General features: G+C 43.9%; 4 protein-coding genes across 6 annotated transcripts; 3 read left to right on the plus strand and 1 right to left on the minus strand.

Annotated features, from left to right (window-relative positions):
* Positions 1-2,795: 2,795 nt before the first annotated feature.
* LOC117903589 (ELAV-like protein 2) lies at positions 2,796-6,733 on the plus strand. 3 transcript variants are annotated; one of them, XM_034815812.1, is made up of 5 exons: positions 2,796-3,364; positions 3,620-3,664; positions 3,724-3,981; positions 4,044-4,287; positions 4,657-4,720. In XM_034815812.1, the coding sequence occupies exons 1-5, from the start codon at positions 3,166-3,168 to the stop codon at positions 4,703-4,705; spliced, it is 795 nt and encodes a 264-aa protein (XP_034671703.1). In that variant the 5' UTR covers positions 2,796-3,165; the 3' UTR covers positions 4,706-4,720. The 3 variants fall into 3 exon arrangements, with proteins under 3 accessions (XP_034671703.1, XP_034671701.1, XP_034671702.1); XM_034815810.1 differs by lacking the exon at positions 4,657-4,720 and adding an exon at positions 5,699-6,733 and having other exon boundaries at positions 2,803-3,364; XM_034815811.1 differs by lacking the exon at positions 4,657-4,720 and adding an exon at positions 5,699-6,733 and having other exon boundaries at positions 2,804-3,355.
* Positions 6,734-11,850: 5,117 nt separating this feature from the next.
* Positions 11,851-16,975, minus strand: LOC117890078 (calcitonin gene-related peptide type 1 receptor). Its single transcript, XM_034794737.1, has 10 exons — positions 16,879-16,975; positions 14,434-14,702; positions 13,965-14,328; positions 13,780-13,870; positions 13,629-13,720; positions 13,444-13,570; positions 13,288-13,389; positions 12,936-13,054; positions 12,767-12,840; positions 11,851-12,711 (listed from the first exon to the last, which is right to left on the minus strand). The coding sequence occupies exons 2-10, from the start codon at positions 14,627-14,629 to the stop codon at positions 12,332-12,334; spliced, it is 1,545 nt and encodes a 514-aa protein (XP_034650628.1). The 5' UTR covers positions 14,630-14,702; positions 16,879-16,975; the 3' UTR covers positions 11,851-12,331.
* Positions 16,976-18,300: 1,325 nt separating this feature from the next.
* Positions 18,301-19,560, plus strand: LOC117894420 (heat shock protein 60A-like). The gene is made up of 2 exons (XM_034801443.1): positions 18,301-19,201; positions 19,268-19,560. Exons 1-2 carry the CDS (start codon positions 18,347-18,349, stop codon positions 19,544-19,546), a joined length of 1,134 nt encoding a protein of 377 aa, XP_034657334.1. The 5' UTR covers positions 18,301-18,346; the 3' UTR covers positions 19,547-19,560.
* A 542-nt stretch (positions 19,561-20,102) lies between these two features.
* LOC117903081 (mucin-5AC) lies at positions 20,103-21,488 on the plus strand. The gene is made up of 3 exons (XM_034814879.1): positions 20,103-20,387; positions 20,460-21,073; positions 21,143-21,488. The coding sequence occupies exons 1-3, from the start codon at positions 20,108-20,110 to the stop codon at positions 21,302-21,304; spliced, it is 1,056 nt and encodes a 351-aa protein (XP_034670770.1). The 5' UTR covers positions 20,103-20,107; the 3' UTR covers positions 21,305-21,488.
* The last annotated feature ends 5,565 nt before the right edge of the window (positions 21,489-27,053 follow it).

A 27,053-nucleotide genomic window follows, 5' to 3' on the forward strand; every position in this document is an offset into this window, starting at 1 on the left:
CAATTGCATTTAAATGGCGAAAAATCAGCTCATGGTCTGCTGCCATTCAAGCTGAAACCCTCTCTGTCTCTGTTCCCTATTCCTGCCTCTGTTGCCAGCCTTCGCCCGCCCTGCTGGTGACCCTCAGGACATGCCCTGACCCACCTCAAGGGCCGCCTCTAAGGCTCTCCAGCACCAGCGACACACATTCTCGAATGAGGTCACAGATATCGGCGTAAAAGTGTCAATTACACATTTTTCGCTCTTGGGTTCTTCCTTACACACACCCAAACACCCAGACACACACACACACACACACACACGCACAAGGGGGTCCTGGAGGGAGCCAGCCCCTGTCTGTATTATGCTGCATCACGCCATGCTGTGCAATTAAACCATGTTTCCCTTCCTCTCTGCCTGCTCTCTGCCTCTCTCTCTCTCTGGGTCTGTCTTTGTGGGTGTGATTCCCCTTCATTTTTTGCTGTTGTTTTTTTGCATTGCACTTCCTTTTGTTTTGAGGCGCCTTTTGTGGCAAATATTTACCCGTTCATCCTTCCGCTTGGCTGCCAGCTCTTGCACCGCCTGCATCTTCACCTTTTTGCATGCTGCCTTTTGAGGTTTGTTTGACATTTCAAAGCCTTTCAAGTCGCTGCCCTGTTTTCGCAGGGGTTCAATGAACGTGCGCGCGGGTCCTGGCTTTTGAACAGCTGTTGGTGGCAGTTTAGTAACCGCAGCCCAAGCCTCTGGCTGTCCAAAAAACAAAAAAACAACAAAAAAATGAGCAAACACTAAAGAGTGGGAAAGTGGAAAAGACACACACATACAGCGACACATGCATAAATGGGAAAAACTAGAAAACCCAAAGCCACAGGCACAAATGCAGTCAGAGTTCAACGACCCCAAAGACAGGGCAGGACATGGCCGTGGACTGGGACAGGCACTGGGACTGGCACTGGGACTGTGACTGTGACTGGGACAGGACTTGCCCGCTCGTTTGTTGTTTGTTTTTCACGTCAGGTTTTTACCCTATTTTCCAGTGCAGAAACACGCGCGCGCTTAGCCAGACAGCCAGGATCTGGCAGGAACTAGGAAGTCCCGGGGCCCACTCTCTCTCTCGCTCTCTTTCTCGGGTTTTCAACCCCCAAAAACCATTCCAATTGGAACAATTATTGACACTGAATGGGTGGAAAAGTAGTCCTAGACGACTATGACAACGCACTCGCTGCAAAGACGGGAAATATTTGCATTGAATCGTCATGGGTTTTCTTTAAAAAAGAAAACGGACCAGGATTCAAAATCGTTGAAGCTAGCTAAAATAATATTTTAGCTACAGCTTAGTCCAGGGGGATGGAGAATAGTTCCCACAAACAATACAAACACTTCTTCAAGCTGTTCCTCAAAATGTATTCTTGGCAGCATTAAATCCTACGAATATTAATGCCGAGTTGGCATCTTTAGATATCATATCAGCCCCGCCTTATAGTCGCTGAATGTACATATTTATACATATATTTATTTCTTGTGTGTGTGCACCTTTATGGCAACACACACACACAAAGAACTCTCCCACAGGTCGCAAAAGCGATTTAATTAAATTCCGAACCATTAGGCGAGCATTTTGTGCTGACAAAAAAGAAAAAAAAAGAAAAAAGATAAAGCGACACAAACAAACTCCCGAATCACATAACCCATACCCATTTATGTACCATTGTTGTTTGATAAACAGATTTCAGCTTTGACTTACCCTTGTCGTCCTGCCATTATGCAAGAAGAGGGTGGCTGGGGGATGTGGGTATATGACACTCCTAGGTAATGTCACTGGCATTGCCAATGGTGGTGGTGACAGCGCGCACTCACGGTCGTCCTCCTGTCTTTGACAGTGCCAGTAAGTGTCAATCGCTCTCTCTCACTCTCACTCTCCCTCTCTGTCTCTGGGTGCAAGAAGAGGGAAGCAATGTCGTGTGTGAAACTCGCTTAAAAGTCGCTTATCACTTGCCCACTGATTTGAGTCCGTGGAGAGCAAAGTTCTTTATTTTCGAATAGTTTTTTAGCTTTGAAATGGAATTATCTGAATGGTACAACTGCTCCGCTGTAGGCATCAATCAACTTTTATTGAATTTACTTTAAAGCATTCACTGCTCTACTTAACTTACAAAATATCTACCTTCAATTCTACTTTGCAGATTGAGTAAAAGCAAGAGAGCAATCGAACAGCCATCATTTATCAGGGCGCAAGAAGAGCAAGCAAGATATTGAAGGACGATACTTGGAAGTAAGAAGTTTTTAAAACTGCAGCAAGCAGAAATAATCTGAAAAGAGCAGATTGAAACCGGAATAAGAGAGAGGAGGAAAGCTTAAACCAAACACCACCAAATAAAACCAACTACTATTAACTTAACAAAAGCATAAACGAATAATCATATTCAAGGAGGATAGCAGCTAATACAAATACAACTAACCATACACGATATATGTGTGTATGTATTTATTTGAAAACGAAAGCTAAGTTCCAACAACAACAACAACAACAGCAACAACCAACCAGCGCAAATTTAGTAAAAACGTATAATAATAATAATAAATAATATAATAGTTGCTATCTTTTTGCATTTTTGCAATTTTATACAAAAATAAACAGAAAATCCAAAACCGAAAAGAAAGCCAAAAAAAGCAACATACAATTCTCAAAAACAAACACTCGGCGAAAGCAAAACATTTAGCAAAATTTACTCTTTTAACTTAAAACAAAAAACATAAGCAAAAAAACATTCAAGACATAAATACAATTTTAAAGGTTTTAGACACAGAACGCTGTAGAAGATAACTAAAAAACAAAAACTAAAAAAAGGAGGACGTGTTTTTTTTTCGCGATCGTAGTTGATCTAAAAACCCACACAACCGAACTAAAAACAAACCACTTGTGCGGCTAAACAACTTCACGGGACTTGTGCAAAGCGCAGTCGAAACTAAACTTAAACAAGAAACGAAACAAAACATAAAAATAGAAATAAAGCAAAGAAGTAAGAGCATAATTCGTAAGCGTTAACAAAAACCAAGCAGTGAGATTAATTACTAAGCGAACGACAGCAACCATTTAACAAGCAACAAATCAACCAATAAACAAAACAAAAAGAAACTAAGGAAAAAACTAACAAAACCGAAAGCAAAAGCAAAAGCAAAAGCAAAATGACCAACGCCATGGATATCGTGAAGAACGGCAGCGCCAATGGCTCCGTGGATGGCAGCAATGATGAGTCGCGCACCAATTTGATCGTCAACTATCTGCCACAGACAATGACGCAAGAGGAGATGCGATCACTCTTCTCGAGCATCGGTGAGCTCGAGAGTTGCAAACTGGTGCGTGATAAAGTCTCAGGTAATTTGGGTAAATATTCAACCAATTATTCTACAATACAAATTAATATTCAAATATTCGTTCGCTAATTATGTTGTTGAGTTCATCGATTGTTTTTGCGGTCTTTTGGCTGCCCCTCCTGTAGATGCATATACATATGTACTGGTTTTCTGTACCTGTATTAGATCCCTTTCTTGTATATTTCTTTGAGTTTATATAGCAGCTACCAGCGTTAAAGTATTTGCTAATTTCTTTCCATTTCGTTCCGCCCTTTCGCTCCTGCAGTCTTGCCAGCATCGTTGACAGCGCTCAATCCGGCACTCCAGCAAGGTAAGGAATCATATTCGAGTACATGTGTAACTGGATTATTCACTGATTCGTGTTTGTAGGTCAAAGCCTGGGCTATGGCTTTGTCAACTATGTGCGTGCCGAGGATGCTGAGAAGGCTGTGAACACCCTGAACGGTTTGCGTTTGCAGAACAAAGTTATTAAAGTATCATACGCCCGTCCAAGTTCAGAATCAATAAAGGGTGCTAATTTATATGTATCGGGTCTTCCGAAGAATCTATCACAACCAGACTTGGAGGGGATGTTCGCATCGTTCGGCAAGATAATTACATCTCGTATACTCTGTGATAATATTTCCGGTAAGACTAAGTATTTGGGAGTAGTCCATGGCAATTATTAACTGGATTATTTATTATCGAAGGTCTATCGAAGGGCGTCGGTTTTATACGCTTCGATCAACGCAACGAAGCCGAACGGGCCATACAAGAGCTGAATGGCAAGACACCCAAGGGCTATGCCGAGCCGATTACCGTGAAGTTTGCCAACAATCCGAGCAACAGCGCCAAGGCACAGATTGCACCGCCACTGACCGCCTACTTGACGCCACAGGCGGCAGCGGCCACACGACGCCTGGCCGGCGCCCTACCAAACGCTGGTCGCATCAGGTGTGTACCCAGTATCTATACCCTATACCCTGTACCAATCGAATGTAGAGCCGAGCCTGCACCTAGAATAGGCTAATAGGATAATAGGGTGTGCTACAGGCAGTGTCTGATTGTGTGTGATGGTGGCTGCGGGCTTTAATAATTTCATTTCAAAACCCAAAAACGATTACCACCCAAATGAATTCTTCGTTTCTATGTTGAGTTTGCGAGTTGAGTTGAAACAAAAGAAAGAAAAAAGTTTGTTTATATATTATATTATTATATTTTATTACCTACCTTATGTGTCATTTCGGTTCAACGTTTCTTTCTTTCTTTCCTTCTTTCTTTCCTTGTCTATTTGGGTCAACACATTTTTGTCATCATTTTTAGCATTGGAAAGTGTCCCATGTTAGCGGTTAACAGGGGCCTACGAAGGTGAATTATTTATGTATGATCTTCTTCATTTCACACCATCACACATACATAAATACATAAATACATACATTTGTACATATGTACATATGTAAATATTTCCATAATGCATTCTTATTTGGATTTTGTTAGCTTAAGTAAAGAGTGTAACCGAAGAAGATACTTAGTTTTTTTGTTCTATAAGTGTCTTAGCATCCATGTGTTCGTTTGTGTGTTTGTGTACAAACTTTATCTGGTCTATCTGTGTTTAGCTGTTTTCTTTATGCTTTCCTGTTTCGCTTTGCTTTCGTTTGCATGTCAGAATATTCTTTGTGCGTCTGTTTATGTGCCCTGTCTCAGGGCGTTTGTATGCACCTAAAACAGATAAAAGTCAAAAGCATTTCTTGCTTCTCTTCCGCACTTGACTAACGGATCTTTACCATGCATTTACCTCTCAGCGAGTTCCAAAGAGGAACTGTAAGCGAGAGAGAGAAAGCTTTTTTTTTTTGGCAGCTTTGCCCTCTGGTTGCGTGGTCCGGCGGCTGCTTAGCTTTCAATCAGGGACAGAAAACAAACTCGAAGTCAAAAACGTTTCTTGCTTCTCTGCCGCTGCGCGCAGCCGAGAAATTGTGCATGGGGCCAAACGAAGTTGTTTCTCTGCCGCTGCGGCGGTTCCCTCTGCATAGCCCGCCGAAGCTTTTAAGCTCTGCGTGTGCCGACTGCACGAGCTGGGCTCTTTTTCTGGAGCTGGCCTCTGGTTTAGACATTACAAATTACATATGTATATGTAACCGAAGCAGAGTGTAATGATGCTCTCGCAGTGTGGCATACACACTCTCGAGGCATGTATCAATTTCAAAGAATCAAATCCTAACTGAGTCTAGCGCATATTCTAGTTTTATTCGTGGAGGGTTTCCCCGACTTAAGCTAAGATTTTTTGTACACATAGCCACAAATTCAGATTACTAATCGAACTTTCATCTATTGTTTCCCCATCAAAATCGTTGCGATCAAACTTTAGGTACTCGCCATTGGCCGGTGATCTGTTGGCCAACTCGATATTGCCCGGCAACGCAATGACCGGATCCGGATGGTGCATATTCGTCTACAATTTGGCACCTGAGACCGAGGAGAATGTGCTGTGGCAGCTGTTTGGGCCATTCGGGGCCGTGCAGTCGGTGAAGGTGATCCGGGACCTGCAGACCAGCAAGTGCAAGGGATTCGGCTTCGTCACAATGACCAACTACGACGAGGCTGTGGTGGCCATCCAGTCACTCAATGGCTACACCCTGGGCAACCGTGTGCTCCAGGTCAGCTTTAAGACTAACAAAACTAAAACAACTTAAGCGAAACTGAACTAGTGTCTAGGCCTAAGCATAGCCCTCTCTCTTACCATCAATACTCTATGATTTGACACTACCCGGAGACCCGAGACTTTCCGTAAGATCGAAGGTGTTTGATTTGCCAACGTCGCGACGCGTCGACAAGTTGTAGTCAAAATTCACACATTTACTAAGATAATGATAAAGATAAAAGATAAAGACAAAAGACAAAGCTAAACATAAATCAAAATCATGATCATGATGGAAGGGAGTGTGAGGAAGAGGAGGAGATTCATCTATGATTTGATTTTGTATGCTAAACGAAATTATTATGATTGTAATTCTAATGAAAAACTTAGTGAAAATTTATTTGATTTTGTGAGTTCGTGTGCGTGTCGAGTGGATACCGATTAAAGTACACTCGATATGCATGCACTCGAAATACTCGAAACTATATAATTTAATTCGATTAACCAAAGCATAAAACTGAACAACACAAAGAACACAAAAAAACAAAGCTTAAATGAGGCAAACCGAAACCGAGCAGCAACTAACGAAGAGAGCGAGACAGAACCTTTAGGAAAAGAAAAACAAGACAACAACAAATGTCTATAAATTGACAAAATTAATATGGGAGGCAATGAAGATTGGCAACATTGCATTGAGCAAATAAAGAAAACAAAACAAAAGAAAATAAAACCACAAAAAAACTACAAAAAAATAAAAGAAAGCAAAAAAAAAACGAAAAAAAATATATGAATCAAGAAAATGATGATCCAAGTCGCAATATATAGAAACTATTCTTTTTTTTACCTTATCGATATGTAATTCAATTTGATTATATTCAATTAAACCGTATATTTAACGAGCTAACCAAATGATTTACTTAATGTCTACTGATTTAAGCGAACTAACAAAAAAAAAAAACAAAAACAAAAACAAAAATCCAAATAACTCACACACACTCTCATATTTCTCTCAGCTTACCTAATTACTTATTATACTTATTATAATGGATATGCATAGATATATTATATTGTATTGTATTGTATTTTGCGTTCGTTTTGCCAGGTTTATCTTACGATTAATTCTAGTTCCACCACACGATATGATGTATTCACAAACTTATTCGAATTATTTCGCATTGATTTCGGACACTCGACACTCGAAACACGAACACGAACACGAAACGAACATGAAGCGAAACCAACACGAATGCCGCGAGAGAAAATGTCTCCAAACGTAACAAGAACACCCAATAACACAAACACACACACACACACACATTATTATATAGAAGATACATACATACATACAAACATACATACATATATCTAGCCAGATTTAAAGACCCTTTTTTCGTCGTCTAAGCGGAGGAGCAAGCAAAGTATATTCAATATTCGTATTCGTCAAGTGCAAATCAAAGTAAACGAAACCAAGAAAACCTATTATATTGTATTCATTATTATATATTATTATGCCTACTTATTATTCCATTTTTATAATTATTATAACTTATTGAATGCCACCAAAGCGAAACCAAAAACAAAAACTAAACTAAAACAAACAAAACCAACAACAACAGCAACAACAACAAAACGAAACAAAACTAACACAAAACCAAATACAAAAAAAATAAAATGCAAAAATGCAAGGCGAACTACCACTAAAAATATATATTTATTATTGAATAAATGTGTGACTTATTCCAAAAACTATGCAAAAAAATGAGAAAAGCGAAAAAAAAACCACAAAAAACCAAAAACACAACCATTTGTTTTCTTTTTTTCCATCCAAAAACCAAAAACCAAAAAAAAAACAACATCACACAAAATTGGCAACGCCGCAGGTGACTTGTGATCGGAGTGGAGTAACACTCTGAGAGGGTTTGGCAAACGAAGGCCAAGCGAAATGCGGTAACACATCCACATACAACCATAGAAACTACAAAAAAAACAACAACAACAACAACAAGAAACAACAAACAACAACAACAGCACTCGCATTTATACAAATGATACTCGAAATACTCGAACTAAGTTTCAACGATCTATAAAAGTATGATTAAGTTTTAACTGGTTTTTATATCGTACGCATACATACATACATCCATAACATACATACATGCATCCCATACATACATATATCTACAATCATATACAGTATCTGTACATCATAGATAAGTACATACCTATGTACATACATAAATGCAATACATTGTATTTATATTCATTGTATATTTGAACAAAGAGAGCCACCTAGTTGCCCTTGCGTAATTCGATTTTCCACTTCTATGTCCTAGTTTTATTCCCCTCTCAGCCCTAATGATCATTCAGTAGTGTCTACTTACAATCAATGTGTGTGTCAGTAGCATTAGTAGAGCAACAAAAACAAACAGAACAAAAACAACCAAATCAACAAATCGAAATCGAAAACGCAAAAAGATTACAAAAAAAAAAAGAGAGAAAGGAAACACACTTTTTGGGTGTACTCGTATCTGGTGCCCAGAAGGCAAGGCCACATCTACATGGCAAGGCGCCCCTAAGGATAAGCATACTTAAAAACCTACAAAATAATAAGTCATAAAATAATACTTAGAGTATTTAAGAAATTGAGGGGAAAAAGAGATAACCAATAACCGCTCCAGCAGAGCAAAATGTTGTGGGAGCTGCGAGCGCAAATTGAAAACACCAAATTTTTAAATATAAACGATGTAAAATTTTTTAAACAAAGATTTATAGTAAAATTTATTGAAATATATATATTGATATATAGATGTGTGTGTATATACATATACACAGAGCGGGAGTTTAGCGAGAAGGACTAAAAAAGATTTGCAAAATAGTACGGAATACATGTCAGAGAAATACGCGCAAAGGACAATGTGAAATACATTAAAAAAATACCTTTAAAAAAAGGAGGAAAACACAAAAACCGAACTGCTTCAATGACAAACGAGAAACGGGTAATGAAACCGATAACGAAACCGAAATAAATAGATGAGATACATGAGATGACCAGGAATCGAAATCCCCTAACGCCAAACACAGAAGCTCTGAGCTCAGGGCGCAGATCAACGTTCAAGATTTGGTGCAGCTTCGGGGTTACCCATCGATTCCCCGATTCGTCTATTCATCTCAGCCGGTGACTAGTCTCCTAATACTAACTACTCAATACTCAGCAGTGTAAGCAACGTGGATTACTCAAGAGATAAGCGAATAAGGGCCATAAGTATACAAAAATACTTACTATTAACCGCCGCATCGCAGCAGCAGTCCCCACCCAAAGGGCTCCTGCGGGTGTGAGTGTGTGTCATTCACAAAAGCAATATTAAAATGTGGCACGTGTCAGATACTGATGTAGCTCGGACCCGGACATGGACGTGTAACCGGACGCGACACGACTTAAACGTGAAACATTGAACGTGAACGGAACGGAAGTTGTACAAATCGGAGCTCAGCGACTCGGGTCACATTCATTCACAGAGTTTGCACGCATAAGTGCTTTCTATACCATTTACCTAAACATTTATTAACTATCGAATATTAGTATCGTTTATTGGTTCCATTATAAAACACACACACATACGCACAAACACACACATACACACACACATAGATGTTTGTGTTTGACTACAATTACAATAGAGCGAAAAAGAAACGGCAAAAAGGCATACCTAAAACCGAACCCAACAATGAAAATCATCAACTAAGCATGAAATGCATTTAAAAGTTAAATACAACAAATTAATATTTATGAATCTATATGAAAATATACACATACATATTATATATACATACATATATCTACACACATACTTACCTATGTAAATGTCTAATAATATGGCCAGAGAAATACATAGATACGCTCCCAGGCAAAAACACAAAGTCCGAGAGTTGGAGAAGCTGCAAAATTTCAAAGAATATCAGATACAGAAACCAGAAATAATAAAGGAAAAACAACACAATTACCAACGCCTCCCGAAGCTAAGCAAACCATCAACTTCCAACATTTGTATTGATATACACTAAAATCTAGTCACGTAAGGCGATGTCATCGATACAATCTAAAAGTCTAAGCTAAATGGAGCAGAAAGAGAAAGTATGTACTTATGTATGTATGTATGTATATTGTTCATTTTCATAGTGACAAAATTGCATGCAGATTAGCGAATAGAAAACGTTTAATTTAGTCGATAAGAAATGCGTTTGCTGCGGGGAAATCACAGATCAAATCAAGAGGAAGCGGACAGGCCAAAAGCAAAGCGAAAATACAAAATTCAGAAACAGAAATAAATGCCCGCCAAAGGCAAAACCACACGGTAAACTGTAGCCAAGCAGTCCAAGCAGTGTACTGCCCGTGCAGTGCACACAAGCAGTGCAAGCAGTAAATGGGCACTCCTCGCAAGCAATAGAGCTGCTTACAATGTAAACCCAAATAGTGAACAGAATAGAAAAATGTTGAACAACTTGCATCAAATTTGAGCATAAAAGTTGAGAAAATAAGAAACAGGAATAAAATTAAAAATATACGTAGCCGCCAGTCAACGGAACGCGCCCAAAGAATATATAGATTTAACTTAAACTAATGAACAAAACCAAACCGAGAAAGAAAACAAAATATTTCAATCAATTTGTGTGCATAAGAGAAATTGGTAACCGTTATACACATATATAAGCAAACGCCCATATATAGAACATATGTACATACATATGTGTATGCAACAGAAACAGCCACAAAAAAACCAAAAAAAAAACTATGAAAAACCCAAAACAGAACTAAACTTCAACTCTAAATGATTTATTGTCTATTTTATTGTGTGTGCTAATTATGATTGTCTATAGCGTATCGTATCGTATCGTACATACATATACATACAATATACTTTTGTGCAGATCGGAGGCCAGCACAGATTTATTATACTTACCCAATTAGTTAACCGCATACCGCATATCCATGTACTTATCCTACTTTACGTATCTATATTTATGCTTCATTAAACACACATTTCTGTATTGGATTCGTAGCCATCGAGTAGGACTTGAGACTTATTTGTACATCACCTCCTCCTCCTACATCAGCAATCAACAATCAGCAATCACCAATCAAAAACACATTCTAAGCCCCAAACAGGAGCAACAGCTAAAGTTCTCACTCATCGTATTTACATATGAAATGTCTAAGGATGGATATAGTCTATGGATAGTCACATGCCATAGACATAGCTCACACACACACACACATACACACACTTACACAATGTGAAGGATGCCGAGGTGACACAAAAATTTAGATGCATATTATTATATAACTTATAAATGGCAAAAGAAAACCAAAAACCAAATCGAAATCGAAATCGTAAGCAAGGAAGAAGGAACGTAAATTTTACTATACTCGTACTCGTACGTATAAATTATATGAATGTATGTATAATTATTATTCCATTTGTATTTTATTGTATGTCTTAGTTTTTGTTCAAACGCTCTTTTGCTCTTTCATAAACAAACAAACAAAAAAATCCAAAAAAACAAAAATGAAACAAAAAAAGAAAAACCAAAAAGCCGGCAAGCAATGGTATACAAAATAAAAATATGACAAAACGATAACAAAAAAATGAAATAAAATTGAACGAAAAAAAAAAACAAACAAATTACCAAAAATAGAGTTTTTTTTACGCCCTCCCAAGCCTGGACATTTTTAAAGGACATTTCCGCTGCTGGTTAATCTGGTTTATTCACTACGTTAGAGTGATTCAAAGTGAATACAATATATCTGACTGAACTACATTGACATAACATACATACATATACATATATATATTTTATCATTATGATTATGAGATAGAGCGAAAAAAAAAGATATTTTATTCCTTTAGGTACACTCGAGTACGTACATATGTATGTGTGTATTTTAGAGGCTTCATCCTCTTTGGATCGGTATTATGCATAATTTTGTAGGATTTAAAATCGTATTGGTCGGGCACTGCATGCTGCCTAGGTCCGGGCACTGCTTGCTGCCTTGGTCCGGGTACTGCTTGCCGCTTGCTGCCCGAATAATTTGTAGTCGTCAAATATTTCCACTGATAATGCTGCTTGAATTCGGTTATTTAAATTATTTCCCAGCTATATTCAGGACCAACTAAATGTGAGAGAGTCTTTGAGGTGAAACAATAAATGCGGTTGGAGGATCTTTTGGAGCTTAGCCACAGAAAGATCTTCAAGGAAGCGACAGATCGATGGATAAGTCTCCCTCAAAATCTTTGCTCTGCCATTATGTCCGAGTTGTTCGGCTGGATGCGGACTCTGGGTATGCTGTTGCTGATGCGATACACCTTAGACGCCCAGCTCACGACTGGGCGTGGTTGTGGCCAATTGTCCAGTATTACTCCCTGCCGGCGGTGCAGCCACCAGAGTGGGCACCCATTTATTGAGAAGCGTCCGCATGGCGAACGTGACATCGTGATTGGCGAAGCAGAACAGAAACGAGACGACAAAGCCCTGCAGGCTGACCAGAACGACAGAGAGCAGCTGATAGAAGCGATCCAGTTGTGTGCCGGCATCGGGGCGATAGGGCAGCAGAAAGTGCTGCAGCCCGAAGAGCGGCACCAGAATGATGGTGGCCCGCACGGCCTTGCGTATGGCCAAAGGCGCAGGCTGGGCCGACTGTGGGTGCAACTTTCTCACAATCACACGCAACACATTGATGAGAAAGACTGCAAAGATATTTGGATTGGCATTGAAATATAATTATAATGCTTTTCGACATACTGAAGCTGGCCAGCAGAGAGAGAGTTATGGGCACCGAGAAGATCCACAGAAAGAGGCTGTCATTGATCCAGCAGCTGCAAAGGGGCAAACAGAGATGATGTGAGGAAAACCTTGTGGATTGGGTAAGGATACAGCAGGACTGTACATTGGTTAGGTAAGAGTCACTCACTGTTCATTGTCGGTGCTGCTGTAGTGCCTGGCCGTGCCATAGAGCAGCGCCACATGAAGCGGGCAGAGCCAGCTGATGATTTTGAACCAGCGCATAACAATGGTGTCCTTGACAAAGACCTGGCAAAGACACAACACAGGGAAATAGCAGGGAGAAGAGAGCAGGTTGCTTGCAGTTGCGACTTGCTGTTCACACAAATTAAGGACAAAACAAGTTGCAAGCAGCAGCAAATCACATTTACCATTCACAGCAAATGCTCATGAAGTATGCAAAAGTTGCTGGAAATTATGAGGATTTGCATGTGAATGCACAAGGAAGGAGCCAAGGAGAAGGAGAAGCAAGCATGACTCACCACAACGAGAACCAAGTGCAGATGTAAACCCTCACAGAACATCCAGAAGTAGTTGACCAGCATGAAGTAATGCACCACAAGATGGAGACCGATGCACCAGAGCTGAAAGGCAAATGATTTGTGTGGAGGGCTTGAGTCTTTGTGGCTGGAACTTACCGGACTTTCGGCTATGAGTTCGGGCCGTTCCACAACCAGGCGATACCAGAGGATCCAGGACACACAAGTGCAGGCCAGCGAGGCAAAGAGATGGACATGAATGCGAATGCGAGTGCAGCGCAGCGATCTGCAAGGGACAGAGTCACTCAGTTGTCAGTCAATGGCAGAGGCCACACTTCACTTACTTGAAGCCCAGAAATATGATAATAGAGATGAGTAGAGCCAGCAGGGAGAGGGCATAACCCTTCACATACAACTCATTGATGAACTGACGAAACTGCAATTAGCGATTGGTCAGCATTAATGCTGCTCCTGGTAGCTGGGCAGACAACTCACCTCCAAGTCCTCGTAGTCCACACAGTTGGTGTAGTTGGACCAGGTGAGGTTGCTAACCGGATGCCGAAACCAAGTGCCGTTCTCCAGGCAGCTGTGAATCGATCGAAAGTATATTTAACACTCGAATAACAGATCGATAGCTCAGCAGAGTGGAAGTGGGCATATTTTTTGGGCATTTAACTCACGTCTTGTGGGCCAGAAATTTGCTATTGAAACCCTCTACGAAATCGGGGCAATATTGACTCAAAACGGTGCCGGCTGGGGTTCGGGGCCAGCACAGATATCCATCGAAGTTCAGTGGACAAAAGAGGCTGCCGCTGCCGCTGCCGTTGCTGAGATTTGCCTGCTTCTGTTGCTGCTGTCCCTGCTGCTGCTCCTCTTCCACCAGCTGCGTAGACATTGTGGCAGTCAGGATGGTGGCATAGAGTTCATTATTAGCTGCCGATGCCTCGTTCACACTCTGCATATCAATGCTGCCCTCATTGAGGACGGCATTCTCCAGATATCGCGGCACAGGACTAAAGTTCTGCGGCACCTCCACCTCATAGTCTGCGGCATGAAAGGATGATTGTTGATTTGAGTTGAGTTGGGGGGAATCACTGCCATGGGGAATCACGTACATCACTCGTATGTACGAGTGTGTGTGTGTCTAACCTGTTGCCAGTACCGCTGGGTCCTCGTCCCCATCCTCGTATGTGTCGTTCTGGTAGCGATAGACGCACTCGGCATACAAATGCTTTAAAAATATTCGCAGATTATCCTGGGGCTGGGGCTGGGGCTGTGGCTCTGCCTGCTGCTGCCCTGCTGTCGATGAGGGGGCTGCTGCCTCCAGCTGGGAAACTGTCGTCATATCTCAAAGAGGCAGATTGCTTTGAGCTGGCTACTGGCTGCCCATTCGTGTGTGCCGTGGTAATTTGGTTAAGCTTCAAAGAGTTGAGCCACAGATACAGAAACAGAGACAGAAACAGATGTACATATAAGCTGAGAGTGTGGAAATTGCGTGTGTGTGTGTGTCCCGACCACAGCTGACCCCCCAGCGAACGACCATCGAAGCGTGACAGCAACAACCTTGAATGGAACTTTGATTGCATCGTCCTCAGAGCACTCCCATGCCCCTCCATGTGTGTTATAAATCAGTTTATTGTCTAATTAATGCCAGCATTTAAAGGAGCTTAATTGCATTTAGTCACAAAGCAAATGCCACAGGGCAAAAAACGATTGAAAATGCACTGCACATCGCTCGGTAAAAGTTGTTTCGCGGCAATGCCGTGGGGGGAGAGATGCACACACATACCTACATGGAGATACATATGTGTGTGTGTGTGTGGGATGAGCAAAGTTCTGGCCTAACTCGGTTATATTTTTAATCAAAACTCATTTCGCTTGATTGAGTTTTAGCAGAAGCCCCAGCAACGGCAACGGCAACGGCAACAGCAACAGCAAACCCACCCACGACAGCTGCAGAGTCAGATTCAGATTCAGATTCATTTGGTATCCCAGGTCCCAGTTCCCTGTGGCAGTGTCTCGTGGAGTGCACACCCGAATGTGGCTGAGGACAAATCTGAGGCACACAAACAAAAAACAAAACAAAAACTTAAATTTGAGGACTTAATTTATTACAGTTTGTTGGACAGTTTTCAGGCGCAAACCCAAGCAGAGAGCAACAGGAGGCAAGTTGTCATGTTGCCTCATGTTGCAGGTGTCAGTCTTTATGGGCTGCAACAGCAATTAGCGCTGGTCGGTGGGGCGGCCATCTGCCATACAATCACCTGCGTGAGGGTAACCAAGGAGAATGTCCTCCCACAGGTCCTGCCTTAATGAGCATTAATTGCGTTCTGTAGTCGCAAGCCTTTCGCCATGTGTCCCGTGTCCTCTGTGTCTTGTGTCCGCTGTGTCCCAAGTTAAATTGAATTCATTGCATTTGCCAGGTCCAGGGCAGCAGCTTTGAATTGACTTCTTCATAATTGGGACTTATATTGCCATGGCGCACAATTCGGAGCTTATGCCAGAAAATTGCAAATTGCACAGCAAATACTGAAGCAGAATCTCACTTCTTTCTATTTAAATTTCCTATGTTTTAAATAAATCCTTTGACCATGAAATTCCGCTAAGAACTCAGTTGAATGCATGCTGGAATGTCTGTTCTTGGCTCCTTTGCCAATAATTGAGGAACTTCTCTCTCTGGAGATGCCCATTAGCAGTTCTCATAGTTGCTTTTGGGAAATATTTCAGTAGCCTTCAGAAGCCTTCGATAAAAGACAATAATTGGAAAACGTTTGCCGGCATAAATTATGCATGAAATGGAAATTTATTGTCAACAACAGGGCCAGTACGCTACGAGTACAACAGTAAAGAAGCAAAGGACAGGCTCAGCAGCCTGTACCCCCACAGTGCCACAGAGTCTCTCCCGCCTGAAACTGATACAAAATGGCCAACAATCGATGGCAGTGGTCGGTGGCATTGGGGCTGAAGGAATAATTATGTGTACACATGCTGAATATTGATGATGAATTGTGTTTTGTCTAGCGTTTGCCGTCAATGCGGTTAATGATGCTGACTCCCCACCCCACCCCACCCCTCCCTGCAGACCCGAAAAAACGGAAGCGAAAATGCCATCAGGCACACAGACAGACGGCTCCTAATGTTGCAGCATTGACTAATATTTTATTATGTTTTTTTTGGCACCAATTACAATACAATAAATGGCAGCCCCAAATGCAATTATTTACGCTCGCTGGCCTCCGATCTGTACGGATTTAACGCTGATTTGCTGCTGGCCGGAAAAGTTGCTAACCTTGCAAATTATTGCACTCATTTCCCGGCCATCACTCTGTGTGTGTTTGTGCCCCAAGGAGAACTTTTCCGAATGGGCAAATGCCAACCAATTATTTATTTGTATCAAGTACGAAGCGAATATTCGATGCATGTTTTTGGAATATGTTTTCTTGCGTCTCCTGCTGCGAATTATGAGCTGGCGAATTCTACAAATATTTGCTTGTCAATTACCCCACAAAAAGCAAGAGTCTTAGTTCATTTTCACTTCATCACAATTAACAGATAGAGAGGATGGATGGACAGGTGTGCTGAGAGATCACTTACATGACGGTTTCGTCTATGGAAACATCAGATCCATTTGAATATTTCCACTTGATCTGCGGCCACCTGCTGGCTTCATTTAATCAAACAAAACTTTCGTGGCCCGTCTATCGCACGTAGCGTGCAAAGAACAAACCACAAAAAACTTTTATAAATAAATAAAACGGAAGAAAAAGCCGCACAAATAAGTGAACTGTTATCTCTCTGCGATGCCGCCGCGTTCCGCTCCGCTCTTACCAGATGCCGACCGTGCGGCAGGGAGCTCCAGTGGCAAGTGACCAAGCAAGAGGCACGGCACGGAACGGCAAGCATCCCGCGAGGAGCGGCGACATGACCCGACACGAGTCGACATACACCCGACACGGCCCACCCGGTCCCGACCCCTACCGGGCAGGCACCGGCAAGGCACTGGCACTGCCGTATCTGTCGTGTGCCTACACTGCGGATGTGTGCTCTTGGAAGATGAAATCTTCTTATGCAGAAATGCCTTTAATATATGCACTATCCAATGCCACATTTTTTGGCCCCTGCTTTGCACGATTATTACTGCTTGCAGTGAAAGCCTCAAGAAGTGGAAGAGATCAATTTGGAAATCATCCACGGCGAGCAGCGCTTCATGGCTGATGGCTGGCGGAATCCACTTGGAGCATTTATCTATGATTGCAGTAACTAAATCGAGCTAAAGGTTCATGGCATCACTCTTGATAGAGCGTTGATTTGCACTGCTTCTTTTCTCTCTGTGTTGCCCGCTCTCACACTGCTTGGTGCGCAAGGCCAAGCAGTGGTTGTGGGTTTGATGGGAACGACTCCGAGCAACAAGTTGGCATTCGCCTGCTTGCCAGGCAGCGCACTTCCTTGCTGTGACACCAAATTGCTCGGCAATATGTCTGTTGTGGGCGTCTAACAGTTGGAAGTACGCCAAACAGGGCGTGGACAGTTGCGGTCGGCTGTGGAGCTGTGGAGCAGTGACAAACAAATTGCCACTCGTGCTGGGAGGGACGGGCAGCGTTTACTTAAGACATTTAAACGGAAAGGTACGGTACGAGTATGATGATTTGTCGTGCATCTCACATTTCCCATTGTCGTGCTCACATTCAGCTAGAGCCACTTATGCGATTTAGATGTTCATTTATGCCGCAGTTTGTTTTGGCGAACTTTGCCTGTGTCCTGTGTTAAATATTTCATCCCTTATCCCATGGGTTTTGGGCATATAAATTATAAATAGTTCTTTGTTACATTGCAACGAACGTATTGGGGAAACCTTATCTAAAATGCATTTCCAATTAGCAGCTGGACGTACGAGTATTTATGTACTTTTCACGTATGTAAATCCCTTGCCTGGCCCTTTTTGTCATTCGTTTGCTTGTGAGGCAGTAGGCAGCCTCTTGTTTAATGTACAAACAAATAAATCCCATAGTAACAAATTGCTAGAACTCATCACACCGAATAACCAATTTTATTTGAGCAACAAATGAAGACAATAGCAAAAATGCAACATAATAAACAACTTTCGATGCTGCTTGGCCGTCGTCTGCCGATTGTAAGGCGCTGCTTGACCAGCGCCCGACCACAGCCACTCGATGAAGAGCAGTCGGTGGCCAGTTCATTGCTGAAAAAACTCGATATGATTGGCAGCCAGCTGGTTCAGGATATATTGAGCGGCGTGCACCAGCAGGCTGGCGGCATGACCACTGCCGCAATTCTGGGCCGAGCTCTTATAGATGAAAGCAATGAATACATATCGAGGGGCGCCGATCCCAAGCAAATTCGTGTCGGCCTCATGGCAGCCGTGGACGAGGTCATTTATCAACTTAATGCCATGGCACGACCCATCCATGTACCATCTATGCGGCTGCTTAGCGTGGCCATCACATCGGCGCAGGGGGATCGGCCCATTGGTGGCCTCATCTACCAGGCCATCAAAAGAGCTGGACTGGAAGGAGAGATCGCCATAAAGACCACGAGCACGGCCCACGTGGAGCTGCGTTTTCCGCAGAACTATACACAGGATGGGAATGAACCAGAGCCTGAACCATCGCGCAGCTGCCATCTGGGCAGATGGGTGACCATCCCCGCAGTGGACACGCTGCTGTCGCAGGTCTATGCCGCTGAGCAGGCCACTGGGCCAGCGCCAGAGCGGACCAGCGTAGTCTTCTTGGTCGGCGGCTCGAGCGAGGCGGACAAAAATCAGAAGAAGAAACTCATCACCGACGCCGTCATGAGAACGCGCGCTGCCGTCGAGGGAGGACTCGTGCCGGGCGGCGGCACTGCCCTGATCCGGTGCATGAAGCCTCTCGATAGCTTGATGGTCGATAATGAAGATCAGGTAAGCTGGCTACGACTAGTTTTGTTACTCTGCCACAACTCATGTCAACTGCCTGCGGCTTCCCAGCGACTAGGTGTGAGGGCCGTGCGCCGGGCACTGCGCATGCCCTGCTGGACCATTGCTCAGAATTGTAACATCGATGGCAACGAGGTTGCACGTGTTGTGGAGGAATACCGCATGAGTGAGGACTTTGGCTTCGATGTGGTGTCCGGAAGGTATTGCAGCATGTCCGTGCAGGGCATAATGGATCCCACCAAGGTGGTGCGCTCGGCCGTCACGAATGCCGCCGGCATGGCCTCGCTCCTGATCACCGACCACGAATTTGTCTCTGAATCTAATAACTAGTTGCGCTTGTGCCCTTAAACAAGACTCATTATATTTGTACTAAGAGAGATGCAGTTTTATTTTTTATGTTTTCAAATCATAGCGCCAAAGCAAAGCAGTGAAAGCAGTGAGGACAGCGCGAAGCAAAGAACGTTTTAAAGCAGTTCAATCTCCAAATAAACACAAGACAAGCAGTGCTGCAGTTATCATAACGGTGTTGCAGCTCAGGCGATCGGCGCTTAAAGTGCGAGTGCGAGTGCGAGAGTTTAAAGAATAAAAAACCCAAGCAAGCAGCGGAGTTTCTGTGTGCGGTAACTGGGCAGCGTGTCGCACTCTGAGCGCACGTTTCGTGGCGATAAGTGCGGGATGGTAGTTGGAGAGTTAAGCGGCGGAAGGTGATGTAAAGAGCATAATCATGGTCCGGGGTCCGGGGCTGACAAGGCAGGCACGTAGCGCCGTCCCAGCAACAGTCCGGGCAACTATCGGGCATTGGCTTTGGGACTGAGTTCGGGTTTGGGTTTGGCTTTGGCCATAAAAGGCATAAGCGCTGCCAGCATAGACATCAGTTCTCTCCCAAACACCATGTTCCACTCCAAGCTCCAGCTGTTGCTCAGCGTGACAAGTGTCCTCGTGGCCGTGGCCCAGGTCCAGGCCCAATACGATCTCTATGGGGATCTGTCGTATGGCGGGGGCTCGGCGGAGACGCAGCTGGACTATGTGTTCACGGACAGCGACTACGACGCCATCTGCCCGCCCGGCGGCAGTCCCGTGTGCGCCACGGATGGCCGCCAGTACCAGCGCTTCTCCAGCAAGTGCCGCCTGGACTCGCACAACCTCAAGCTGCTCTTCGGCGGCAGTCCCGGTGAGTCCTGCACGTGTTGCTCTCGGCCAGGACTCGTCTCACTCTCTCTCTCTCTCTCTCTCTCTCTCTTAGAACTGACGCAAACCGATCCCATCTACTGCTCCTCGTACGCTGCTCTTGCCCCGTCCCCCTACTATCTGCGTGGTGGTGCTCCTTCGCAGCCAGCCAGCCACTACTCGGGTGCCGGCTCGGGCTCCCAATCGTACGCCTACGCTGCGGCCCATGGCCCCTATGGCGCCAAAGCAAGCGCTGAGGCGCCCGGCCCGTATCCCGTTCCTTCCCCTCCCCGTCCCGCGTACAAGCCCTATGGCGGTGCGTATTCTGCAACCACTGCGGCACCGGCTGGCGGCTCCACAACGACCAAGGCAGCCCCCAAATATCCCCCTAGGTATCCGCCCAGATATCCGCCTAAATATCCCACTGTAGCCACAACCTCAGCGGCGCCAACGTCCGTCTCGACGGCGGCACCTACAGATTCCACCACTGCAGCATCCACCGCAGCATCCACTGAAGTAACCACAACCTCTGCTGCCACTGATGCAACCACAACCACGGATTCAACCACGGATTCAACCACGGATTCAACCACGGATTCAACCTCTGTTTCAACCACCGATTCAACCTCTGTTTCAACCACCGATTCAACCTCTGCCGCCACCACGGAATCCACCACCGCTGCTCCATCCGTAAGTGTCAAAGCCTGACTCCACACTGACATTTGCCCAACGCTTCTCTAACGCTTGCACCGCTTTCAGGGTGATATTGTGATAACGGAGGTCAGTGGCGGAGTTACCACCACGACCACCGTGACGCCTGGCACAATCGACACCTGTCCCGACGCCTTTACCAGCCTGACCGTGCTCCTCAATGGAGTGACGACCACTTTGAGTGGCTGCAGGACTGTGACAACAACCTAAGTGGAACAGAGCGCAGCAATCAAGTTATAGATCCAAAAGTACTTTCAAATAATTCCAAATCCGACCCGATCCGATCCGATCCGCTGAGTGTGTGTGCAGCGAGTTCAATTTTTGTGTAATAAAACTATCAGCAGTAACAGAAACCCATAAACAAAACCAAAGTCATCTGGCGTCGGAGAAGTGCGTGCCAATTGAAAGGGAAAATCGGTTTGGTGGAGTTCCATCAACGCACATTTTCCAGCAGAGAGCAGGTGTGTTCGCTCTGCCTTCAATCGAATTTTTCGGGCTCTGGGCTTTATATTTTGTAAGCAGTTTGCGCGCTTTTGTGTCCGCTTATCTTTTAACAATAAAACGGCATTAAAAGCTTAGAGCTACAGCAACAAAAAATCAGGCAAAATGCGCGCAAACAATGGCGGTGGCTGCGGCGTTGGCGGCCTTCGTGTGTCCTACTAGAGCGTGTCCTACTTGCCCGTTCCGAGCGGAAGCGGAAATTAACAAATGCCCCTGGCAACACTTTGCATCTGCAAACAGCAGTGACAACAAAGGCAAACAACAACAGCCACGCCCCCACCCCCTTGGGCACCTCCGCCAAAATAGCCATTTATATTCAAATTGTTTTAACCTGGCTCCGATTTTTGGCCTACAGAAACATCAAGTTTTTTTTCCCTGGTTCTTTTATTGTTTGCTTTTTGTTGTTTCGCTTCAAGTGGAAAAAAGTTTAATGTGGAAATCTGTTTAATTAAATAATAAACATTTAATTTGAGGTGCAATTTCGGGAAACATTTTGTTGCCGCGGCCGCAAACCCAAAGGCCCACCAAAGGGCCTCCTATTCTGAGTACTCTTTGAGCAGCAGGAATGGTGAATTTCGGTGAATTTATTCAAGGAATTGATGCATGAATTTTGATTAAATTTTGGCTGGAGTTTCATCCATGCTTTGGCCATGATTTATTTCGCTGTTTGAACTGCAAGTTTCTGGCATCTTCAGTTATTTCGATGATGGTTGTTCCAACAAGGATGTGGATGATCCACTGCTGCCGAAAGTGCCCCCAATTCAAGAGTTATCTTCCCCCTGGGCCAAAGCTTTCTATCATTATCATTATACAAATACATATCCAAGAGTTTCTCTGGCATTTTTTCGGACTGAACTGGGCTCAAATGTCTCTGCTTTCCGCCTTCTAGAATGCCAAAACTTTTGCATATTTCATGTACAATAATTTAAGAAATTTCATTTGATTTGCTTTCATTTGCTTTATATTTTAACTTTTATTTGTTTTGCATTTTCTTGTTGCGCTTCCCACAACAGTTTGCGGGCGCGCGGTAAGGGGGGAGGGCTGAAAAGTTGCTGATTTCGCCGAACAATTGAATGAACACTTTTTGCGTGCCCAGCCCGGTCTGGCGCGATTCTCTTGCACTTCCCACCCTCCCCACGGCAATGCTGGTGTAAACAATGAATGGAGGAGGGAAACAAAGAGCAACAAGTGGAGCATGCTGAACGGTGCGGTACCCATTAATGCGATTTCAGGCAAGTTTTCTGCCAAGAACTTTAACTAAAAATGTGCAACATTTTTTTCCATCTGTTTTTCTGCCAGCAACTCTGTCTCTTGCTTACATAATTCATTAAATATATCAATTTATTCATAGTCATCGTGTTTGTTTGTGTTTGTTCAGTCGAGCATACCCCGTTTTTGTTACACCTTCTCGTAAACAGAATGCGAGACGCTGAAACGTGAAAGACAGCTGCATGGCCCCGCACCACAGCCCCCGGGCGATAGCTGACACCAGATGGTAGATGGTCGTCGCAGTCAGATGCCAGTCTGTGCCTCAACTTTCTAAGCCAATTATTGACACGCTGTGGCAGCTCGAATAAATCAAAATCGAGGCTAAACCGTTGGCGGAGCTGAAAATGGACCCAGGAGCGGGAGCAGGACACAGGCCCCAGTGCCCAGGGGGTCGCCCTGTCTGTCTTGACTTACGCAGATTTTTAATAAATTTCAAGTGGAACCAGATTTGTGGTGGCTTAGATCTGAGCAAATATTTTGCTTGGATGCCACGCCCACATAAATCAAATGCCCGAGCACCGCCTGCACCACTCGAGTGAGATTTTGGATGCCTTTGATTTTTGTTTTTTTTTTTGAGGCGCTCTTTTAAAGCGCTTTTTTGTTCCCTGTTGCTGTGTGGCCCGAATTGATATTTATGACCGTGAAATCGGCTTATAACATTAGCCATTCCCCTCGACTACCCACTTGCCGCCCTTAACGCACATACTCGCATATTTATATTATTTTTTCTATGTACATATCAATCGAAAACACGCGTACGCGGCGCGGCGGCGGCTAATCCATTGGGATTGACTGTTTACCATTTATACCGCGAAATCAAAATCGCATTCAACGGACAAGAACAATGTGTTGTGTGGCGTTGTGTTGTGTTATTTTTATGGGATTTATTCATGCTCGTTTCGCACCTGAACCTGAACTTGGCCGCGAGAATGTTCCACGGCGAAGATGCTGCCTGAACGGAAGCCACAACGGGAAACGGGCAATCCAATTAGCCGTAGAGCAATCGAATAATCGAACCGAATGATTAACTGCCTTCAATTTGAGTGGGCATTCGGGTTTCGGTGTCTGCACACACACAAATTATGTAAAGTTAATTGCAAAAAGTCGAAGGAGCCTCGTGCCTTTCACATCCGATATTCATCAATTTCAATTAGTGGGGAAACCTTATCACCCGAAGAGGCTAATTCGTTGGCAAAGGGAGGATCAGTCTTTGGCACTCTTCACTGCCTTAATGGACCGACGAATGTCCAATGTTTATTGCAACTACAAAGTGCGTCATTTACAGCCATAAAAACTGCACTTTATGAATCGTCTTCAGCAGCTTTGCTCTTGTGTATTGTGCGTATTTATTTTCTTAGTTTTCGTTTGGGTTTTTAATTCAAAAATGTTTGTTTTTCCATGGCCATGATATATGGATGTGAACGTGTGAATATTATTTATAATAAATTGAGGAGCAGCAGTGCTTTCAATTGGTTTGTTCCGTGATCCACATCGGGCAATAAGTAACAAAAAACTTGCTCTTGGCTCTCAATCAATTATCAGAACTTATGGCCATGAATATGGCCATCAATTTTGAGTGCTTTCAGTATGGGAATTATCATAAAAAATATTATAGAGAGAGAGAGAGAGAGCGAGCGAGAGTGGGTGCCGTAAACATGTTTGCAAAATTAATCAAACGTCGCGCTGACAGCTGAGGGAGCGTCGCTGGCAAAATAAATTAAAAATACATAAAGCGCTCAATTACGAATTTCTCTCTCTCTGTACATATACTTAATTCGTGCCGGCGACCAGCAAAGGACACTCGAACAGCACAAAGGAGAAGCATCAGCGGAGAAACAGCAATGGCAACACTGGCAGCGCAGTGACCCACCGACCGACCGACGGACCCCACAGTGTGGGAACATCGGAGGGTGCACCCAAATGGAATCCAATTTCCATGTAATTTTTGTGTGTGTTTTTTTCGGTTGCCCTCTTCCTATTTTCTGTTTCGTTGCTTTCCGAATTGTTGCTGTTTTTCTGCGGGTCGGGCATAAAAATTTAATATGCTCCCAAAAGTCGGATACAATAAAATGCGCAGCTCAATGTCAGCACGAACATGTTTTAGTGGCGGGTGGGACAAGTAACTTCAATTTGAATCATAAAGCCAGCCACTGCTCCACCAAATTATGCTGTAAAAGTGGGGGAAAAAACAAGCAAACGGCGACACTTGAGACACCATTTGGTGGCCCCCACACCAAAACAGAGGCACAGACAGTCGCCTCATTAGTTACACGCACTTGGCGGTCACTTGGAGAGAAGACAGCGGACAACAGACAGCGGACAAGAGATAATAGAAAACTTTAAGAGCTGTTCTATGAAATTGCGGTTGAACCCAAAACTCCTAAGGAAATTCCTATGCAGGAAAGGGTTTCCGCTATAAGAAACTGTTAAACGGAAGGATAATAAAAAACATTTCCCGAAATTTAAGAGCTGCGCAGACTATAAATCAAGGATCGTGTCTCTTCCACAATAAACATAATCCTTGACTAAGAATAACTGAGCCTGAAGCCATATGTGAGTCTGTGTTTTAGTTCGAATTAGAGGGAAAAGCTGACGGCAGTTGGGTTTAGGTAAATTCTAATTCGGGAAATGTACGATAAGGATGAGTGAAATATTCTGGGGAAAACTATTTCTGACTGAAAGCCACTTTCAGCAACAGATTAAAGATAAACGGCAACACGTTTCAGCCATGCTCTTTGGCTCTGGGGTTAAATTCGCAATGCCTGGGTCGGGGTGGGGGCGGAGCACTCTTGATTGCTCTGTCCGTCAATGTGTGGACACCGATGGTGGGTGCACTTTTTGGGGGGAGGCGTAGAGGACATGTGTAAGCCCTTTGATGAAGCGCTTGTCATCAATGTATTTGCGGTGGAACTGTCACATATCAGGAGGAGACTCTTTTACTGTCACTTGTCATGTACGAAGATACGATACATATGTACATATGTATCATATGTGTTTGTGGCTAAAGTTGCTTAAGGATGGGACCACTGACTAATGAGCAATGTTGTTGTTCCAGCTGTCAGAAGAGCTGCCGAAATGACTGGCCTGTACGTGCATGATGTAGGTCCGGAGCACCGAAAACGATGCCCCAAAAAGAGAGAGAGAGAGAGCTCCATAATATGTGGCATGGGGTGGGAACAGTCGAAGCTTTCTTATAAATCAGCTGGCAATGGCATGTGCATAATTTATTGCCCGCTTTGGGGCGGAGTGGCTGCCGTTGCAGTTTCCTCACAGTCATTGTCTGGGTTGGGGCGTTGCCTTCCTTCTAACGTGTGTCTGGCTGTAGCTTTGCTGGCTGGGCTGTTCCTCAATCTGAATCCAGCATAGGCACATGCCACACACCAGCAAACGCGTTTCGCAGAGTCGTCCTCGTGCCGGAGGCAGCTGCTAATTGAAACACAAACCGCAGTATAAAATGAACAAACAACAGCAGCAGGAGCAAGCAGCAGTAAGCAGAAGTAAGCAGCAGTAAGCAGGAGCGAGATAAGCAGTAGCCACAAAAGCAAGCAGTGGAGTTGCGGTAGTTGGTGCCGCGGGTATGCCACAAGAGGAAATGGTAAGCGCAGCAAAGGGAATGCCAGATGCCGCGGATGTGGCAAATTCTGCGAGAATGTCCACAAGATAAATATAATATATAAAAGCATAGAGTGTAAAAGAATATAATATCCATGATGCTACTTATACGAAAGAAAGAACTGGCAAATGCCGCAAAGTAAACAGCCAGCGCTGCGGAAGCGCAAAAAGAGAAAGGAAAACAGATTAATGTAAAGATTTTAGAGAGATTGCAGAGCTTTGGGGCAGAAGAGCTGACCAGATTGATAAATCCTCTCCTTTTACATGGGCAAATACAGACACGCAGGGAAATGCTTAGGGGCGGGCATTAAGAAAAAGGCACACGCTCGCATTTATGGGTTGCCTGAATAAATCATATCCAATGCATCGACGATTTGTGTACATTGGAGCCCAAAAAGTAAACACAAATTTAATGTGAGTCTGTGTGTCAGACATCTGTGTGTGACAACCCGCATTTGGCATCGGATCCACTCGATGCCGCCTGGAGTGTTTGGCAGCGAAGAGTCTCATCTCTCAGTCTCATCTCAGAACAAGCGAAATATACACAGCGAAGCCTTACACACACACACGACAGACG

Source organism: Drosophila subobscura, chromosome A (genome assembly GCF_008121235.1).
Source record: "Drosophila subobscura isolate 14011-0131.10 chromosome A, UCBerk_Dsub_1.0, whole genome shotgun sequence".
Classification (NCBI taxonomy): Eukaryota; Metazoa; Arthropoda; class Insecta; order Diptera; family Drosophilidae; genus Drosophila; species Drosophila subobscura.

What these genes read in the sequence shown, in the direction of transcription:
- LOC117903589 (XM_034815810.1), top strand. Translation starts at nt 3,166, where the DNA reads ATGACCAACGCCATGGATATCGTGAAGAACGGCAGCGCCAATGGCTCC. An exon ending in TAAAGTCTCAGGTAATTTGG is followed by an intron (nt 3,365 to 3,619) that starts GTAAATATTCAA and finishes TCGCTCCTGCAG; the next exon opens with TCTTGCCAGCATCGTTGACA. An exon ending in CCAAACGCTGGTCGCATCAG is followed by an intron (nt 4,288 to 5,698) that starts GTGTGTACCCAG and finishes ATCAAACTTTAG; the next exon opens with GTACTCGCCATTGGCCGGTG.
- LOC117890078 (XM_034794737.1), bottom strand. Translation starts at nt 14,629, where the DNA reads ATGACGACAGTTTCCCAGCTGGAGGCAGCAGCCCCCTCATCGACAGCA. An exon ending in ATCATATTTCTGGGCTTCAA is followed by an intron (nt 13,571 to 13,628) that starts GTAAGTGAAGTG and finishes TGTCCCTTGCAG; the next exon opens with ATCGCTGCGCTGCACTCGCA. An exon ending in AACTCATAGCCGAAAGTCCG is followed by an intron (nt 13,390 to 13,443) that starts GTAAGTTCCAGC and finishes TTTGCCTTTCAG; the next exon opens with CTCTGGTGCATCGGTCTCCA.
- LOC117894420 (XM_034801443.1), top strand. Translation starts at nt 18,347, where the DNA reads ATGAAGACAATAGCAAAAATGCAACATAATAAACAACTTTCGATGCTG. An exon ending in TGGTCGATAATGAAGATCAG is followed by an intron (nt 19,202 to 19,267) that starts GTAAGCTGGCTA and finishes GCGGCTTCCCAG; the next exon opens with CGACTAGGTGTGAGGGCCGT.
- LOC117903081 (XM_034814879.1), top strand. Translation starts at nt 20,108, where the DNA reads ATGTTCCACTCCAAGCTCCAGCTGTTGCTCAGCGTGACAAGTGTCCTC. An exon ending in GCTCTTCGGCGGCAGTCCCG is followed by an intron (nt 20,388 to 20,459) that starts GTGAGTCCTGCA and finishes TCTCTCTCTTAG; the next exon opens with AACTGACGCAAACCGATCCC. An exon ending in CCACCACCGCTGCTCCATCC is followed by an intron (nt 21,074 to 21,142) that starts GTAAGTGTCAAA and finishes CACCGCTTTCAG; the next exon opens with GGTGATATTGTGATAACGGA.